The sequence below is a fragment of the Phoca vitulina genome, unplaced genomic scaffold (assembly GCF_004348235.1).
Source record: "Phoca vitulina isolate PV1807 unplaced genomic scaffold, GSC_HSeal_1.0 scaffold28, whole genome shotgun sequence".
NCBI classification, from domain to species: domain Eukaryota; kingdom Metazoa; phylum Chordata; class Mammalia; order Carnivora; family Phocidae; genus Phoca; species Phoca vitulina.
Genome location: NW_022589731.1, coordinates 26,420,865 through 26,440,129, shown reverse-complemented (window position 1 = coordinate 26,440,129; position 19,265 = coordinate 26,420,865). Strand labels below are relative to the sequence as shown.

Here is a 19,265-nt window from a genome sequence, read left to right as displayed (position 1 = left end):
AGCCGCTGGTGGGAAAATGAAGTCAGGGCCACACACCAGCAGCTTCTCACGCCTTTAATTGACCCGATTCCCGGGGGCCTGGGGCGCAGGCCGCCGTTGGGGCTGCGGGGGGGCACGCAGCTTGCCGGCTACAGTTGTCCCCAGCGCACAACACCACTGCTCTAACCAACTACTGCAACGCACACTTAGTAGTAAAAGGACAGCATCTCAGCTAAAGGATCCTAAGACTCCCCTGGAGACAGGCAACTACGCGGGCCAAGTTTGGTCCTCGGCAACGTGTACAAACAAGGCCGCCCTTCGCTAAGTTCCCGATGGGTCCCTGAAGCCTCGTAGGTGCTCCCCCCACGCCAAGCGGACAGGGAGAGGAGCCGGCGGGAGGCCCGGGGCTTTGCAGGGCAGTGATCCACAACAGGGAGAAGGGAGCAAGCGCCCCGAACCTGCGGCCTGGCCCGCTGTCCGTGCATCTGTGAGGGCCCGGGGGGTTGTGGTGGGCCTGGCCAGGTGGCAGCCCTGCCTTCGTGCAGCACCTGGCCGTCCTTCAGGGCCACCACCTCCAGCCTCCTCAACCTGGCAGTGAAACCCCCCTCTCCTTGCACGGGCTCCTCCTACAAGACCTGGGACCCCAAAAGGGGAGTTTCGGGGGGGAAGGTGAGGCCAAGCACCTTTCAGGTAAATTCAACAAAGGGAGAGCTAAGTGAGGTGAGCGGCCCCCACCAGCCGCTGCCCTGTGGGACAGCACCAACTCGCTGGGCCCCAAGGGGACGCCTAGGACAGCGAGGTGATGTTGGAACGTCCGCCGGGGGGGGCCATGATCTTCTGAGCCGTGCGTCGGGCAATGTGGTCGTCAGCCTGAGACCCTGCAGAAAAGGCGGGTGTGAGGGTGGGGGCGCGGCCGCACTGGCTGCAGCTGTGACCACGGTGGTGGCCGCCGCGTCCCCAAGCACCCACACTGCGGACAGCCTGGCGCAGGGAGGAGGTGACCCGGCCGATGCTCCCACTTTGAGGCCGGGGTGCCCAGGGAGTGCGGCCGGGGGCCAGGCCTGCTCATCCGGCCCGTGGGTTCAGCCCCGTGGCCGGAGAAGGCTGCCCCTGGCTTTTAAGATGTCCCTGGCTTTCCAGAGGGAACTGGCCAGGCCCTGTGTGTCCAGGAGGCGAGCAGGAACTGTCACCCAAGAGGGCGGTCAGGCCGGGACATCGGGGGCAGGAAGAGGGAGGGTCTGGCTCTGGTTTGCAGGGAGGACCTGGGGCCCAGGGTCTCTGCAGGAATCCGCCACACAGCGTGCCAGGACCCCGACCACAGGCCCAAGCAGCGGCCGGCACACCGGGCCACCTGAGCCCTCCAAAGCATCCCCATATGTCCCCATGGGCTCATCGACTCCTTCCTTATGTGCCTCACATGCAACTCTGAGACTGGAGAGGCTGGACCCCACGTAGCACTTGGGTTCCCACAGAGGCATCCCATGCTCACCCCTAGGCTCAGAGTGACAGCCCTCTCCTCAGCATGGCTGGTGCAAGGTGGGGGTCACTGCGGCCACTCTGGGGCAGACGCCGGGGCAGGACGGGATTTCCCCACGGGTCCACACCCCGGGCCTGGGCCCCGGGAGGGCAGGCGGAAGCATGTTCTTCCCCCAGTCCCCACCCTGCCCAGTCTGCGGGTGGCTGTGGATGGAGTCTGCAGCCTTGCTGAGCTCGCCCCCCGACAGGCTGAGCCCTGGTACCTGTGACCCCAGGGGCCCTCCTGCCCCTGAGGATGCCCCAGCAAAGTGCCCCCCGCCCCGCTCCACTCACCAGACAGGCTGAACCCCGACCGGTGCAGGTTGCGCACGGGTGGGACTGAGATCTTCCCTGGGCAGGACGCACGGGCCTGGGCACTGCCCCCCGGCTTGGCAGGCACCATCACCTCATGGACGGGCCCATCGTAGAGGCCTCGGGGCACGCCGTGGATCTCCGCCAGCTGCAGGGCCGAGGGGCCTGGGCGTGAGGGGGGCTGAGCGTGCTCCGCTCCACGGGCCCCCCTCCTCGGGCTCCAGAGCCCAAGGCTCCCCGCGTCCACCTGCACACTTGCACGCACACATCTCCGTGCCCACACACGCGCACACAGCTCCTCCTGCCCCCGAGGCTGAGTGGCAGTGCCCTGGGCTGGAGGACACCACTCAGACGGGCAGCCCTGAGCAGGTGGCCTCTTCTGGGAACGGAAAACCAGCCCCGACAGCCCCTGCCTCCTCAGGACCCACGGTTCTGTGGCCCCAGAAGAGCCCCCACTCCAGCCCGGAGGAGGCCCTGGGTCTCCCTGAAAATGGCCCCAAGGCCAGAGACCTTTCCCAGCAGCCACCACGATAGACGAATGGGCCACGAACCGAAGCAAAACTGCCGTGTGCTTGTGTTTCCTATGGGCGCCTCCCTTGGGATTCGTGTCTAGACTCATGACGGTGGCCAGCCCTGGGGGGGTCACCACGGGGTGGCGGCTCGCACCACCGAGCGGCAAGTGTGGGGCTTCGAGTCCCAAGGATTTGGGTCTGAGGCCACACTCCCCCGATCACCCTGGGGGAGGGCCTGGGAGCCCTCCACCTCTCCGTGCGTCGGTGGTACGTGGTGCCCCGGACCCCCACCCCAGCGAGCGGGAGGGCTGGGGATGCCGGGCCTTCTGGCCTGGATGCTGCACCTCGGCCGGCGGGGCCGCCTTCTCAACGTCCCTCCTGGGGGAGCAGCTGCGCGGCCCTCACCACCTGAGACCCCGCGTGTTTGCGAGTTAGACCCCTGACCCGGCCCGCCTTGCTCCGGGTTCAGACGCCATCCTTCTACAAGACTGCGTAAAGCAGACCTGCGTGTACCGTGCGTGTGTATGTGCGCGTGCACGAGCCACCAATACGTGCTGTGCGTGCGCGAGCCACCAACGCGTGCTGTGCGTGTGCGTGCGCCACTAACACGTGCCGCGGGGGGCCTAGGCAGACAGACGCCCGGGGCACCCGACGACGCAGTGCGTAGCCCAGCAGAGGGAAAAGTACTCACAGCTTCTAAGCTCACGAAAGCTGTTGGGGAAACTGCGTGTCCCTGCGTGTTTGTTCACGGGCACGGCTGCGCACGGGGACGCGCACGGGGACGCGCACGGGGAGCCCGGGCTGCCTCCGCTGCAGCCTATCGCTCTCCCGGGGCGGCGGCGCCCACTGATGCTTGTAACACAGCCGCTACCAAGCGCCCGCCCGCCCCGCGGGCCCCGCTGCCCCCGACCCGCCGGGCAGGGCCGACCTGGAGGAGCAGCCTCGCGGACCCGCAGCGCTCCGCGCCTCCCCCGCCGAGCTCGGGCCTTACCCGGTTGCGCGCCTTTATCCGCTTATAGACGAAGTCGGGGAACGTCTTCCGGGGGATGAAGCGGCCAGCCCCGGGGGTGACGAACAGGTTCCCGTCCTCCAGCACAACCCTGCCCTGACTTACGACCACCGTGGGGGCTCCTCGGCACTCGACGCCTTCAAGGATGTTGTACTCCACGTTCTGGGGGGACAGGGGGGCGTCTGGCACGAGCGCTGCGGCCCGGTTCCCCTCAGCGCACTGCGGGCCGACCAGCGTCCTCGGAGGCCGGTGCGCCCGCTTTAGGACCTCCGACAAGAACCGTCACCTCGGCAGGGCCGGAGTTCAGAAGGAACTGGGGAGGTGGGGCAGGGGCGGGTGCTCATCCTCAGGGCTGCCCGGCCCGGCCCTGACCTGGACCCTGACCCGGCCCTGACCTGGTCCCTGACCCTGACCCGGACCTGCACCCGGACCCTGACACTGACCTGGTCCCTGACCCTGACCCGGACCTGACCTGGACCCGGGCCCGGACCCTGACCTGGTCCCTGACCCTGACCCGGACCTGCACCCGGACCCTGACACTGACCTGGACTCTGACCTGGACCCGGACCCTGACCCGGGCCCGAACCCGGACCCTGACCTGGTCCCTGACCCTGACCCTGACCCGGACCTGCACCCGGACCCTGACACTGACCCGGACCCTGACCTGGACCCGGACCCGGACCCTGACCCGGGCCCGGACCCGGACCTGGTCCCCAACACTGACCTGGACCCTGACCTGGACCTGGGCCCTGACGCTGACCCGGGCCCTGACGCTGACCCGGACCCGGACCCTGACCCTGACCTGGGCCCTGACACTGACCTGGTCCCTGACACTGACCTGGACCCTGACCTGGACCTGGACCCGGACCCTGACCTGGGCCCTGACGCTGACCTGGTCCCTGACCCTGACCCTGACACTGACCCAGACCCTGACCTAGGGACCAGGCTTCTCTTACCAGGTTGTGGCTCTTGGCAGAAATGATTTTTGTGGCCCTGGGGTTCCAAATAACCAGGTCAGCATCGGAGCCCACAGCCACTCGCCCCTTCCTTGGGTACACGTTGAAGATTTTGGCTGCGTTTGTACTGGTCACAGCCACATACTCGTTCTCATCCATCTTCCCTGAGGCCTGGGAAGCAAGACAGCCAAGTTGGGGCGGGGGGTGGGGGTCCTAGGCTCCAGGCTTGTGTGTGGACGGGGGCCCCCGTCCCCCAGGCAGCGAGCGGCATCAAGATCGTGCGCCCAGGGTGCCGCCTGCGAGCTCCCAGGTCCCTCTCAGGCTGCGCACGAACACAGTGCTCGCTGCGTGTCAGTCAATGTGAGGTTCTGACGATGTCTGTGTCCCCTGAAGGACAGGACAGCCCCTCCCCACCAGGTGGCCAGGTGGCCTAGGGAAGCAGGGCGGTGAGAGAGGCCTGGGGTCAGGGCTGGAGTTTGGGGGTGCAGGCAGTCTAAGGAAATCTCAGGCATTCTGGGGAGACTAGCAGCGCAGAATGTAATTCCACAGGAGAAAGGGACCCCACTCTCCCAGATGCTTTCTGCGGGTGACATGAATCTGGGGGAGGGCCTGGCTGCCTCACAGTGCCAGGGGTCTCCTCCAGGGGGACCAGAACCGCTTGTCCTGGGAGTCCTGGATGGCAGGGCTGGGGGCAGCAACACCCCGGGGAGCCCACACTCCCTGCACAGGGAGTGCTTAGTGGTCAGTGGCCTCCCTTTCTGACAACCTGTGTGGAGCATGGCCTGCGGCCCCCACTCTACTCACCACACATTTCTCCCAGACCACAGACATGCGCTCCTCGATGCCGTTCGTGCCCTCGGGGATGAGTGTGAAGTTGTCTTTGCCGACGGCCTTCTGGGCAGTGGTGAAGGTGCAGTGGGCGCTGCCGGTCACCTGGAGGTCCCCACTGAGAAAAGTCGGGGTCGGGGGAGCCCATGGTGGCCTGATTTTCCTGAGCCAGCAAAGGCCGCCGTCGGCTCTGTCCCCCTCCCCGGCCAGCACAGCCCACAGGTGCTGGAGGGTGTCCGGGAGAGCTGGGCAGAGCTGCCGCCCCCGGTTAGGGCTCAGGAGGGCCGGGGCAGATGAGTGTGGGGCCTCGGCCTGGGACGTCCTGGGCCAGTGTCTGTGCAGAAGTTGGACCTGCCGGCGGATTGAGGCCACAGGGAGTGGGGGGGGGGGGGGGGGGGGCGCGGGGGCCACAGCAGGACCCCCCTGGAGCAGGTCCCTACCTGGACAACAGGGAGGTGAGGTGGTCTGCAGTGCTGGGGTCCGGGTTGACAGGGGGCGATGTGACGAAGGCTGCGGCCTTTGCCCAGTTCTTGCTCCAATAGTGTGAGCCGTCGGTCCCCAGACTGGCAGTGATGGGTTCCCCGAACACGACCACCCCTGCAGTGAGATCCACAAGAGGTGCCCCAGCCGGCCTGCATGCCCCCCAGGACCCGGGCAGGGTGGGGAGCCTGGCGCTGTGCTGGTGATAACCCCCAGCTGTCCCTCAATTTCCCGACGCTGGACGGCTTCCCACGCGGGGGGCCTCTCCGGACCCGCTCCCCCACACCGCCTGCCGGGGAAGCAGCCGGGCAACGGCTGCGGGGAGACACGGTCTGCTCTGCCCGCCCCTGCCTGTCCGAGGCCTGTCCCCGTGGACCCCAGTTCTTCTCTGTACCCCCTGCCTCCTCCAGCTGCGGGGTGCTCTATGGGCAGACCCTGACCCAGCGAACAGTGATGTGGGGCTCCCGGGGGGCCAAGTTCCATCACACATAGAATTGGGCTCCGTGTCCCCCACACACACGCCACACTCACACAGACACAGCCCACGTGTGCGTGCACGACACGTGCACATGTGCCCAGCTCTGTCACTTCCGGGCAAACAGGGCCCACAGGTGAGCAGCTGCTACCCGGACGAGACAGGAGACTGGGCCCCGCCTGTACAGGGACTGCCTCCCCCACGGGCCACAGACCCGAGACCCCCCACCAGTTCAGGCGGGGCAGCCCCTGCTTCTCGGGCCTGTCTGCTCCGAGCCCCAGGGTAGCCAGCCGAGCGCCCAGTCCTGAGACGTGACCCCTGACCCCCAGAGAGCGCCCCCCACAAGCGTGCGGGGCCCAGGGCCTGGCACTCACCCCTGCGCTTGGCTTGGGCGACCACATCGGCCGCACCCTTGCTCATCACTTTGGTGACGTACAGGGGGCAGTTGGCCTGCTTGGCGACAGTGACAGCACGGTACACAGCCTCGGCCTCCACCTGGGGACGGGGGTCGCTCAGGCCGGGCCGGGGCCCTGGGCCTCCTCCTGACCCTCACCCCTGGATCCTGGGCCCAGAGTGGGCACCGTGCATGACTGAGGACCCCGCCCGTGGCTCAGTGCCCAGGATCTGGGTTGACCCAAGCAGTACCCAGAGCCCGTCCTCACCGCCTTCTTGGTCTTTGGTAAAGGCCTTGGGCCACCGGTGGTCATGGGGGGACATGAGCCCAGTGGGGGGAGGGCCCGTTGATTCACCCCTCCCAGGGGGGACAAGCGCATCACAGCCCTGCCCCGCCATGGGATCAGGGTCTGCCCCCGTGCAGAGGCAGTCTGGGGTGCAGTCAGGGCTGGGGTGGCTCTCAGCAGGCAAACTCCTACCTCCTCGGGGCGGCTGAGCACGTGGCCCTCAGGGCCGGTGATGCCGAGCTCCAGCAACCGCTTCTGCTCCTAAATAAACCAACAGGACAACACACTCCAGCCCAGGTGCAGCCAGAGCAGTGCTCAGCCCTGCAGAGCCCCAGTCTGGGTGTGATGCCCAAGAGACCCTGCCCCTGAGATAAGCCCTGCCCCCCACATCTCACATGAGCCCCGCCCCCAAGATGAGCCCTACCCCCAATCTCTCACGTGAGCTCTGCTCCTGAGGTGAGCCCTGCCCTCCACATCTCATGTGAGCCCTGATCCCCAATCTCTCATGTTAGCCTTGACCTGGAGATTAGCCCTGCCCCCTGACTCTCACGTGAGCCCTGCACCCCTAAACTGAGCTCTGGGCCACCAGGTCCCCCAGAATCACCAACTGCAGAGAACTCAGAATGGAGGAGGAGGGTGGGTCTGGAGAAGAGTGACCCCAGATCCCTAAATTACAGATGAGGTACAGGGCTTGGTGAGGGCACCCTGCCTGCCATACTGGGTTCCACCAGTGAGGACACGCCCAGGGGTGTGCTGGGGGCTCTGCAGTTGGGGTGGACAGACTGCATCTTCCCCAAGCTTGCCCTTGAAGATCTGTACCTCAGTGGCCTCTTGCATAAACGAAGATGTGGATGCCAAGCTTCACCGTGAAGAACGTGGGAGAAGCAGAACGCCATGGACCCAATAACCAGACTCCCCGGCATTGGTGGGGTGTCTCCCAGGCACGCTCTGCCCACCCACCTGTGTACTGAGCTGGACCCACCACATTCTCCTAACCATGCCGCCGGGCCTGGCCTTGGACCAGAGAGGCGCGTGCAGCACTCGATGCCCTCATGGCGGGGCGGGTGGACAAGTTACCTGGGAACCCCACGTGCCCCTCCCCAGGTGTCACCACCTTCGAGCTTGGGATGGGGCTGAGCCCGACCCGCCAGGAAGCTTCTCTGTGGGTCTGGAATGCCAGGGAGGTGTGCTGCTGTGTGTGGCCCTGTGAGGAGCCCACAAACCTCCCAGGTACCCCGCAGCACCTGCACCTGGGGGCGCCCACCCCACAGCCCAGGGCCCAAGAGGCAGGCATGGGACCAGCACCTGTGCTCAGTGGTCAGAAGGAACACAGGCCCAGCTTGGGGGGCCTCAATCCACAAGGGCAGAAGGCACTGGGAAACCCCGTATCAGCCCCCCAAAAGCAACATTTTGGTTCTGGGGAACTTCTGATAAGTGTGATGATCATGAAAAATCTGCTATGGCCAAAAGGCCCCCAGGCTCCCCCAATTCCCTGCTTGCTTGCCCTCTGATTCTGGGCAACCTACTCACCAGAATATGTTCACTATTCCCCCCCCTCGGGGTTTGTGGGATGAAGGGCTCACATCTGAGTGTCTAGGAGCCACCCCTGCCCCTCACTGACCCCCGCCCACCCTGCAGGCAGCCCGCCTGGCACCTCCTCCACGATGTCCCCATTCTCTGCGTGCACTTGCGCCAGGGCACCCAGGTCCCGGATGATGCTGAAGATCTCGTACATCTGGGAAGAGAGCACACAAGGTGTGTGGGGCTGCGTCCATCCTGCTGGCAGCCTGAAACACCTGCTGTGCCCTCCTCTCAACACCTGCCCTCACCTGGCCGTCTGTGCACTGGCACCTGTCCTTGTACGCCATGAAGACCAGGAAGGAGTTCACACCTGGTGGAGAGGCAAGATGGGTCGGATGCTCGGCTGTTGTCGGTCGGATGCCCAGGAGCCTCCACTGCTCCCGCATCTCCTCCCACGGGTGCCTGGTCCTAACTAACACATCAACTCCGCTATGAAACTCTAATGTGGTTTCAGCTTTAGGACTTTTGATTAAAAGAGCTTAAGCCTTGTTTATCGACTGGTTGTTGCAACACAGGCAGCATAGTGAACTGTGGGTTTGAAAGCATTCTGCTCCTAAAAAGACCTTCAAGGTCTAGGAAGATGTGCAGCCCTTGTCCTTCACCCGGGGCAGGAGACAAGGGGACTGGGACAGCTAAGGGCAATTACAGGACGCATCCCTCAGATGCAGAGGTGGATGACCTCCTCGTCTAGATCCTCTGGAAGTAGAACAGACCTTCAGTATGTCCAACTTCTCCCCAACTCCCAAACACCTCCCCCACCCCGGGGTCAGACGGATGCAGAGTCCAGCCTGGCCAGGGGCCCCAGGGAAGCGCCCCTTCCCAGCCAGGGCTAGGGAAGCCCAGGCCCCCAGGCCAGCCTCGGGAGATGCCCTTACCTTTGTCCTTGACCAGGGCCTCCAACTCCTCCCGGATGCTCTCGTGCCAACGGGGGATGTCCACGTGCAGGGAGTAGTCACAGCAGGCCCCACTGTCCGCGCGCTCCCGCCACTGCTCGTAGGCCACCAGGAGGCTCACGCCCGTGTCAGGGAACACATGGTCCACTGTGGGGGGCACTGCGGTCAGCCGAGCCCCCACTCTGGTTACTGGGAACCACCCTGGCCTCCAGGGGAGACGGGTTTCATGTTCCCGAGAGATCAGAAAGTGTACCTGGGGAGCAGTGGAGAGGCCACGGGCCCCTTACGCGGGGCTGGTGCCACCATGAACATGCCCATCGGCCCCACATCCCCCAGCCTTTCTCTGAGCAGAGAAAGAGGGGCCGGATTCGAGCCCCCCTAGTCCCTGATGGACACATTCACCCCAAGGAGCACCGGTGGCAGTTAAGGTGTCTTAACCTCCCACACAGGTGTCTACCGGAGTGAGGCGCACCTGGAGGGCCCGAGGAGGGCAGGGTGGGGCGGGGCAGGTGAGGGCGCCGTCCATGGTGCTGAAGCTGGGCAGCCTGCCCGGAGCGGCGGCGTGGGGCTGGTTTCCAGGGCTGGTCTCCCTTGCTTGTGCCTCACAGACTACACGCACCTCCAACAGCGCCCCCCCCACCCCTGGGGAGACCAGGAGTGCATGGCTGCTGCGCTGTCACTCCCCCCACCCAGCCTCAGGTCCAAGGTCCAAACACTGCTCACGGCCTCTCCTGGGCACAGGGAAAGAGCTCAGAGGAGGGGTGGCAACAAGAAGGCACACCCACCCAAGGGTTACTGGCCCACGCTGTGCCTTCCTCCAGTGCACCCCTCATGGAGGCCCCCCTGCTTTCCACCGCTCAGATCTCATGCCCAGGGCCCCGTGGGAGTGGGTGCCACCCCAACCTGCGGTCCCTCTGCAGCTCCAGCCTGGGCCTGGCAGGCTGAGGAAGACACACGGCTCGACAGAGGCCAGCCTTGCGCCTGCAGCATCTGTCCATCCTCACAGGGACACCCCACGGCTTGTCTGATGCCTCGGCACGGGCACGAGCAGGTGACAACCACGAAGGTGTCCTGGCCAGCCTTGGCCACCAGTGACGAACATGAGCTGTGGCCAAAAATGGCCAGTCTCCTTAGTCAAACTAAAAAATGGATCATTGTTGGCTTTTTTTTTGCCTGGTGGTTGAGTAATGGCTAAATACCACTTGCGAAGTAGCCCAGGGTCTGGTGGCAGCAGTGACAGAAGGCACCGTGCACCATGCACAGCAGAGCACCTCGTGAGTGCAGCCCACCCTCACAGCCTTCTAGGGAGGGTCTTCCTCCTCCTCCTGCTCAGGTTAGCAGAGCGTGACTTCTAAAAGTTAGCTGAGTCACCTGCGGCCAAACAGCCCGAACACGGAGCAGCCAGCGGTCAGCTAGGCGTGAGAGGCCAGGCTTAACCACAGCAGAGACGCCCGCACTCACACCGCGGAGCTGACGGCGTGCAAGGCCGCCACAGCAGGGGCTGCGTCTCGTCCTGGCTCTGCGCTTACCACCGTCAGGTCCACCACAGGCAAGCCCCTTGCAAGCTGCTAGGTGGGGCTTGCCTGCCGAGCTCCCGCGGCGTATGAGCTGCCGCCCGCACAGGGCCAGCACTAAACAGAGGGCGAGCATCTCTGCCATTCTCTTCCTAAAAACACAGCCTCCTTCTTCACACAGGCAGGGGCTTCGTGCAAACCAAGCTTCAGAGGTGCGGGGCTCAGGAGCAAATGTATCTGTTTTAGACGACACGACCCCCTCCGCGTGCGCAAGGCATTTCGGTTTTGAAAACCTAGTCCCTGGCCAGCTGCCAGCTTCCCAGGAAATAATAAATTCCTGGGCACACATCCATTTGCTCCCGTGGAAACCCCAGGAGCATTCCAGAGCTGGCCAAGGCAAGATGACTCACAATGCGAACGGGGAAAACAAAAGAGTATGCAAGGATTTCCTAGATTGAAAGGTAATAAAGGGAAACAGACCCCTAAAAATGCCCCATTTTAAGGCTCTTCCCACAACACACAAGCTTGGCTAGTAGACAAGGCGTGGGGTGAGTGCCCCGCACACCAGGAGACACTCACGGATCATGGTGGTCCCTCCCGCTAGGGCAGCCTTGGTCCCCTGGCAGAAGTCGTCTGCAGGGGTCATGCCCAAGACGGGCATCTGCAGCCTCGTGTGGACGTCAATGCCGCCTGGCAGGACCAGCAGGCCATGCGCATCGATGGTTTTGATGCCCCCAGGGACAATGAGGTTTTCTCCAATTTGTCTGAAAGCAACACAGATTTCACTGGTTATCAAGAGCCTGGATCAGAACACAAACGGTGAGGCAGGGAAGCATCTGCTTGGGCCCCTGGAGGAAAAGGGCAGCACGGCCAAGACTTCGCTGACCAGGCCCCTGGGGACCGTGAGAGAGCACGACACCCCGCCAGGGGTTCGAGAAGATCACACGGAGGATCGGACCTGGGCCCACGTGACTGCCCTTGTGACGTCCGTTGGCCTTCCACGTGCTGTTCTACTGACCGGTGGCTGGAGCGCGTGCAGACAACGAGCAGAGAAGCTAACAGGTGCGGTAAGTATTTACTGAGCACCTGCTGTGAGCCCCAAATCGTCCTAAAGCTATGATAACACAAATGAATGTCCTGCTTCCCGAGACCTTGCCACTAACTGGTGAGATCTCTCGTGACTCAAGGCCTGGGCTTGAGCTGGGTTTTGGAAAAGGAAAAAAAAAAAAAAAAAGAAATTTAGGTGGAATTCACCCAAAAGTAAACTTGTGGATAATCTGTGATCAATGTGTACACATGTGCTCTGTGAAGATATCTGAGAAGGAAACTCACTTTATCAAACCATCTTCCACATACAGATCAGCATAGAAGGACTGGTCATCATTGACGATCTTCCCACCTTTGATCAAAAGGCGGTCGCTCTATTGGAAACAAATGGAAGATGGGTAAGTTTTCTCCAAACCCAGTTCCTCAGCATCGTCCCTATAACTTCTTACCCTGGGATTATGCTCGAACCCCTCGGGCACGATGCGTACGCACAGAGGTGGACACAGAAGCCTACGCTGTCCTCCACCCCCCAAGGATAGAGCGGAGGTGCCCGGCGGCAGGGCGGCTCGGCGGCGGCTCCCACAGGCCCCGAGCAGGTCCCACACCCGCAGGGCAGGCAGGGCCCGCAGTGTGACCTCGCCAAAGGCACAGCGCCCCGCGGGGGCCAATGTGGGTGAAGGCGTAGCAATGAAATGCATTACATTTAAATAGTTATTGCCTAGCTGTGAATTGTGCAAGACTGTTGAATCTCAGATCTGTACCTCTGAAACAAATAATGCAATATATGTTAAGAAAAAAAAGAAGAAGAAGAAGAAGAAGATAGCAGGAGGGGAAGAATGAAGGGGGAAATCGGAGGGGTAGACGAACCATGAGAGACGATGGACTCTGAAAAACAAACTGAGGGTTCTAGAGGGGAGGGGGGTGGGAGGATGGGTTAGCCTGGTGATGGGTATTGAGGAGGGCACGTTCTGCATGGAGCACTGGGTGTTATGCACAAACAATGAATCATGGAACACTATATCTAAAACTAATGATGTAATGTATGGGGATTAACATAACAATAAAAAATATTTACTATAAAAAAAATAGTTATCACCTAATTCATAGAGCTCAGGCTGAGGTCAGAAGGGGACAAAGTCACAGGATCCCACCCTGGCCTGGAGGGTCGGCCCCCCTCGTCGGCCCACACAGAGGCAGCTCCTGGATGGCAGCTGGGCTCTGGTTCATACCAGAATGGTGTGGCCTATCGTGGTGCCAAACGTGGGGGTTAAAGCAGTGCCCCAGCAGGCAGGGTCCCTACCCTGGGGGGGAATGCCTCCCAGCACAGGGAGACAGACAAGGATGAGAGATTACACAAGGCCATCGCAGACTGTGACAGACCAAGAACACAAAGAGGCTGATGTCACAGCGTGATGGGAGAGGAGGCTGGGCTGCTTCAGGGACAGAGAAGGGCCTACTGGAGTGTCCAGCTGGACATGAAGTGGCCAAGGACGGTGTTCCAGGCCAGGGGACAGCCCCTGCAAAGGCCCTGAGGCAGGAACAAGCTTGAGTTGATACCGGACACGAGAGGAAACGGGCCAGAACCTTCTGAGGGGAGGGGTGAGGGGGCCAAGAGCCTGATGCAGGTGGGACATGCTGGGCTTGGGGTGTCAGTGGGCCCCACTGGGGGGGCCTGAAGCAGGGGTTTGAGCACGGTCTGGTGGATCACATTGGCTCTGTGTAAAAAGTAGAATGTGCTGTTCGAGAATGGAACCGGGGCCATAGCGTGCTGCCGTCCGAGCCTGCGCAGGTGAGATGGGGGGCCTCAGGCCAGAACCCTGGGGCCGAGCAGAGATGGGGTCCAAGAGGCTGGGAGTCGGGCAGGCAGGAGCTGCTGATGGGGAGGCCATGGGGGTGAAGGGCCAGGAAGACATTGGGGTGACCACAGGTCGTGGTGCTGCCTGGAGGTATCCCAGATGGGTGACCAAAGTGCCAGCAAGCGAGGTCAGCTGTTGGTGGGTCACCACCACAGCACGGAGCTGTGGCACCAGGTGGGGGTTGATCTAGGGCTCGGCAGCCATAAACCACTTCTAGGAACCTCACCAAATGGTGGAGAAGGAGCGGAGAGGGGCAGAAAGTGGAGTCGTGCATGGAACATTACATGGTTGTCAGGGGTGATGGTCTGACCTCAGGTGAGAATTACGGGCAGAGACATGGAAAATGAGCAGAGACGCAGAGTGCAGAACGCTGTGGACGGGAACCCAGCTCTGCGGCCCTTTTTCTGTCACTCAGTTTGAGCCTCAGCACTCCCTCTGACCTGTCCAGGCAGGTGGACCTCACAAGGAGGTCTGGCCCCTTGCCTGGGGCTTCCAAGTGTCCACCCAGAGGCCAGGCCAGGGCTCTTCACACACCATCAGCCTGATGCTACGGGAGCCAAGCTGTGCAGTGCGATTAGCAAGAACCCACGAGACGGCTGAAACAACACACAGCCCACTACGTGGGAGCCTTACTGCATTATCCTCCGCTCTTCTTGATATCCATGTGGACCGTGTTCTCAGGATTCTAGTCACTAGTAAAACCACCACCCACCGTCTGTCTACACAACAGCTGACAAACTGCCACAGGCCAAAGGCAGCCGCCAGTGGACCGACTCATTCTCAGATAAACTCAAGGAAACCCAGGAAGGGGAAGGCTTTGGGCAGAAGAGACTTGTGGTCTGCGTGTTCCCCACTGTCCCCCAGTTAGGAAGATCTGCATGTCCCCCACTATCCCTCAGTTAGGAAGAGACCTGTGGTCACTACACTTCTACACTCCTCCGCTTTCAGGCACCTGAGCTCAGACTTTGGAAACTGTCCTGGGTTTGGAACCAAGAGGGAAGTGCAGCTGAGATGCAGTGCTGTGCTCATCCGACCAGGCTGCAATTTCCCTTAAACCAGATGCCTTGTGTCTGTCCCACCCGCACCCAAACCTGTGCTTGCCGCTTGGCAGGCTTCCCGCATCATCTGGACCCTGAGCCAATCTGGAGGCAGGAACCCCTCCTGAACGGGAATGGAGGGGGTCTTTCTTCCCTGAGCATCTCTCAGGAAGTGAACCCGGCAACCCCACCACCCTCCGGCTGAGGTCAGCTCCAGACTCGGGTCTTAGCCCCGCCGGCGCCCCCTGCCCCCGTCCAGCTGGCGCCGGGGCGCCTCCCTCCCTCCCTCCGCCTGGCTTCTGGAAGGGGCGGCTTTGTTTCCCGGCAGCTCGGGATGGACCGTCTGACCATCCGCACCCGTGCATGTGGTTGTTGGGGGGAGGGTGTCTCTCCTTCCGAGGTCTGGGGCTGCCAGAGTGCCCGCTCAGCCGCGACCAGTGCGCGCTCGCCTCCCCTGGGGTCTCCGAGCCCGGGTTCAGTAGAGGGGTCCGGGCCTCCAGGGGCTCCGGGCTGAGTCGCTTTGTCTCGGACAAAGAGCTCCCAGCACGGCGGACGCGCGGTCCGGAGCTAGCCAGCGGCGCCGCGCGGGGAACAGCATCCGCGCCCCGAGGCCTGGCGGGCGGTGCCAACAAAAGGCCGCGTCTGCCCGCCAACCCCCGGGCAGAGCCCCGAGACCAAGTTCGCCCGCCTCGGCGCCCGTCCACCGCGGGGAGGGAGGCACCTCTGCGCTTTGCGGAGCAGGCCTCTCCCGGCCCCGCGCCCTCCCCGGGCGCAGAGGAGGTCCCGGGAAGGCGGCATGGCCTGGGACCTGTGCGTCCGGCTCTGGAAAGGGGTCCGGGGAGGCGCTCGCAGAAAACCCGGCCGCCGGCGGCGCGGGAAGGAACCCGGCGGGAAGCGCCAGCGGCGGGACAGAAGCACGCACCGGGGCTAGACCCGGAGGGCAGAGCGCTAGGAGCGGAGCCGGGACAGTCCCCCCGGGGCGGTGGGCAGGGGGCGTGGGGTGAAGGGGGGCTGGCTGCGGGGCTCACCGTGATCCGGGGGATGCTCTTCTTGCCCTGGAAGGACATCCTGCTCCTCCGGCCGGCGCGGTTGCCTCACTCGGCCCGCGCGGCCTGGCTCAGGCGGAGCGGGGCTGGGGGTCCCGGGCGGAGGCGCGCAGAGCCCGGGCGCGTACGTGGGGGCGCAGAACGTCCGAGTGCGAGCACGCCAGGGCGCACGGCTCCCGTTCCGAGCCCCGCCCCCGGGCCCGCCCCGCCCCCGGCCCGCCACTGCTCCTTTGCATTCAAGCCCCGCCCCAGCCGTGCTCGGGACCTACCAGCTGCGCGGCCCACGGCCCCCGCGGTGGCCACGGGCCGGGTCTCTGTGCCCCAGGCCCCACGCGGACCCGCGGACGCATGCTGCGTGGGGAGTGGGAGAGGGCTGCGACAGGTCCTGGCCGCTGTGTGTGCGGAGTTTGCACCCCCGGAAGGAGGGTGGAGAGGTCCCGCAAAGTCCTGCGAGGCCCCGCCCCCGCCCCGCGGACCACCGCCAGCTCCCTGGTGACCCGAACACCCAAGGCCGCGGGGACTAAACCTAATCGCAAGTCCAGGCCCTGGCGCTGCGGAAGCCGGACTCCCTCCGGGAGGTGCCTCTGGCCAAAGCCTGGCTCCTTAGCATCTTGGCCCGGGCCTGGATCGGAACGCAGGGCGGTGTCCTGGCTCTGGGACCCGGCGGGGGACACACCTCCACAAGGCTGCTCTCCGGCGGCCGCGCGGAGCTCGGGGACAAGGGGAAAAGTTGAGGAGACACAGACAGAGATAGAAAGGGATAGCGAGAGAAAGAGACAGCTACCCAGCGCCCCTGACGGACCAGAGAACCAGAACCAAGGCAGAAGAGGCCGAAAGCGCGGGCTGGGGCTGGGGCGCCGCGCAGGACAGCTTAGTCCCAGGCACAGAGGCGTTCAGTCAGGGAGAGGGAGGCCCTCCCGATCCCTCAGGCCCCCTCGCAGAGCCTGGGGATTTGGGAAGAGGACCAGCCCCTGGCCCACGCCCCGGCGGCCTCTGCCCTGCGGCTACTACCTGCTGGGGGCCGCGGCCCTGGTTCACGCCGGGCGGCTCTCCCAGACTTGCCGCAGCCTCCAGGCCATGTCGGCCTGGTTCGCCCGGTCCCTCTGGGTCGCCACGTGGCCCGCTGTGAGGCTCTCTAGCCCGAAGGCTCCGACGGCCGCCGCTCGACGCGTCCAGCTGTAGCGTCTTGTTCTCAAAGGCGTCCTCCACGCAGCGGAAAACGCCGCCGAGCTCGGGCCAAGCCCGGGGGCCGCCTGCGCCCAGCGTCCCTAGGCCCGCGGGCAGAGGTTCCGCGGGCTCCTGCGGCTGGCGTGCGGCCATGGCGACAGCGGGCGAGGGCCCGCCGGTCCCCCAGCCTCCTGTGGCGGGTGTGCTCGCTGCGCGTGGACCCTGCGGCCCGGGCCTGGCTCTCCCCGCCCCCCTGCCCAACCTCCTGCCCAACCCCCTGCCGGACCACGAGCCAGCCAGCAAGGGGCTGGCGCTGTCCGCGCGGGGAGTGCTGAACGCGCCGGGCTGGTCCGAGGGCGCGCGTTCCGTCCGAGCGAAGTGCGTGGGTTCCCACCTCCGGCTCAACCGGCAGGGCGGGCCAGGGGCACGACTGAAGAAATCACTGTCTATCGGAACTCCAGCCACATTTCTGGGCCCCGTGGGAGGTCCTACGCCCGGCAAGGAAGCTCTGACTCTGAAACGTTTGGCAAGTGGAGAGGGTCAGGAGGATACACCCAGGAGAGCTGCTCCTGACTGCCCTTAAAGCCAAGTTCAAGGCTTTGGGGTGAGACCGGGCAGAGGGACTCAGCCCGCCCAGGGTCACAGGACGACGCTGTCCGTCTGTCAAGCCCTGTAGAGACTGACTTTTAAGGAAAAGACATCCCAGCCTCTGTCCTGTTAACGCAGCAGGCATTTCAAAATATAAGTTCGGACAATGAGGGTCACCTTGAGGACACTTGTGCTGGTGCAGCAGGAGCTTTTCTGCAGAGCTAAATCAGCAACTTTCCCACCTCTGGTCCACCTCTGGCTTCCACTCCCCCAAGGTGGTTGACAAAACAGCCTCTTACTTACCTGTGTGAAGTCCAGTGCAAGTGAAATCTGGTGCCCAGTGTTCTTATTCATGGACAGAAATTCTTTTACTTTCCTAAACTTAAATTTTCTCTGCTGGTTCTCAGTTGATAAACAGCTACGGGAGGAGCCTGCCTGGTGGCTGACCTCAGCCAGCTGCTGCCAGGCACCTGTGATTTCAGAGCCTGTCTTCCAGGTGATTTTCCGTGAGGCAGGATGAGGCTGTGGGTAACATGTCTGTCTCCCCTCCCCAGTGCGCAGGAGGCCCAGTTCCCTTTCTGGTGTGGAACACGGCATCAGAAGTGGCTAGCATAGCCACTATGTCCAGACTTTAATGCCTTGGGAAGAGGGAACTTTGATCCTCTAAGATTTAAAACATTTTTTATTAAAACTGTACAATAATTTACAAATGAGTAAAAATCCTCTGGTGTGTATCATAGGAATCACAATACAAAAATATGTGCAAAATTTTGTAGTTGACCACCATACAAACCTATTTTAGGCCTGTGAATACTGTTTAGCACTGAACAGAATATCACATGTTTAGAATGTGGTTAGTAAGGAGCTGCTTCAGAGAACACAGATACTGGCTGGCTATTGCCATGGTAAAACGAGTCCTAATTCATTGTTGCATAAATTTACAATAAAGCTCTTTAAAATACAGTAAACAAATATATGATTTGATACATATATTTACAACTTGGTTTTCCTGAGCCTAAATGTAAATCCGTTACTGTGTTAAAACACACAATCCATCTTAAGGTCTCAGTGATGGGGTGATGGCCCATGTGGACTGCTGTCTCCATGCCTCCAAACCCACTCCCGGCACACCTCCCTTCCTGACATCCAGTGCGGTACTGACAAGCCGTGTAAGGCACGCAGGGTGTCCTGAAGGCTACGGGTTCTGCAGGAGCTGAACACTTGAAGGAAGAGCCACAGTCCTTCAGCAGCTGGACAGACCGTGGACACGTGGAAACGAGGTGCACACACTCACACATCCGTGTCAACCAGGGAGCTGCAATTTACATGGATTTCTAGTGTAGACAAACAAAAACATCTGTGTTGTTCTGGGTATTGTGGACACAGTGTGATTGTGTTGATAACACATGTCCACATCTTGGTTACACAATAAACCTTTCTGGCAACTTCTGGTCAGTCCTCTTGTTCCATGAGAGAGAGAGTGGCATTGACACACAGCATCCCCTGTTTGCGGAGTTAAAGTAACAGAGCCCAGGTACTTTCAGGAAATTCAATGCAGCCCACTGGTTTAGCATGAAAGGTATACTCTAGGATTTAGAAAAAGCATGTAATTTTAAAACACCTGAATTCTTCAGATGCTCACTGGACTAGCAGGAATCAGTGACAAATGCACCTAATCACTTTTTGCTTTTTTTCTTTCCTTTTGGCAAAAGCCCAGTCCCAAGATGCTAGATTTTCTGATCAGATGAAAAGAAGGTGCCTCGGATACATGAATAGAAACAGGGATCTCT

General features: G+C 62.1%; 1 protein-coding gene across 1 annotated transcript; it reads right to left on the bottom strand.

Moving 5' to 3' along the window:
- Positions 1-39: 39 nt before the first annotated feature.
- DPYSL4 (dihydropyrimidinase like 4) lies at positions 40-15,885 on the bottom strand. The gene is made up of 14 exons (XM_032423154.1): positions 15,703-15,885; positions 12,067-12,155; positions 11,314-11,498; positions 9,203-9,367; positions 8,576-8,637; positions 8,401-8,481; positions 6,939-7,007; positions 6,441-6,561; positions 5,552-5,708; positions 5,088-5,229; positions 4,284-4,454; positions 3,310-3,489; positions 1,789-1,954; positions 40-857 (listed from the first exon to the last, which is right to left on the bottom strand). The coding sequence occupies exons 1-14, from the start codon at positions 15,739-15,741 to the stop codon at positions 766-768; spliced, it is 1,719 nt and encodes a 572-aa protein (XP_032279045.1). The 5' UTR covers positions 15,742-15,885; the 3' UTR covers positions 40-765.
- Between the last annotated feature and the right edge of the window lie 3,380 nt (positions 15,886-19,265).

Excerpts from the sequence above, each read along its gene's own strand:
- DPYSL4 (XM_032423154.1), bottom strand. The coding sequence starts at position 15,741 with ATGTCCTTCCAGGGCAAGAAGAGCATCCCCCGGATCACG. Across the intron at positions 5,230-5,551 it reads CTCACCTCCCTGTTGTCCAG|TGGGGACCTCCAGGTGACCG; the intron begins GTAGGGACCTGC and ends GACTTTTCTCAG. Across the intron at positions 1,955-3,309 it reads GGATAAAGGCGCGCAACCGG|CTGGCGGAGATCCACGGCGT; the intron begins GTAAGGCCCGAG and ends TCGGCCCTGCAG.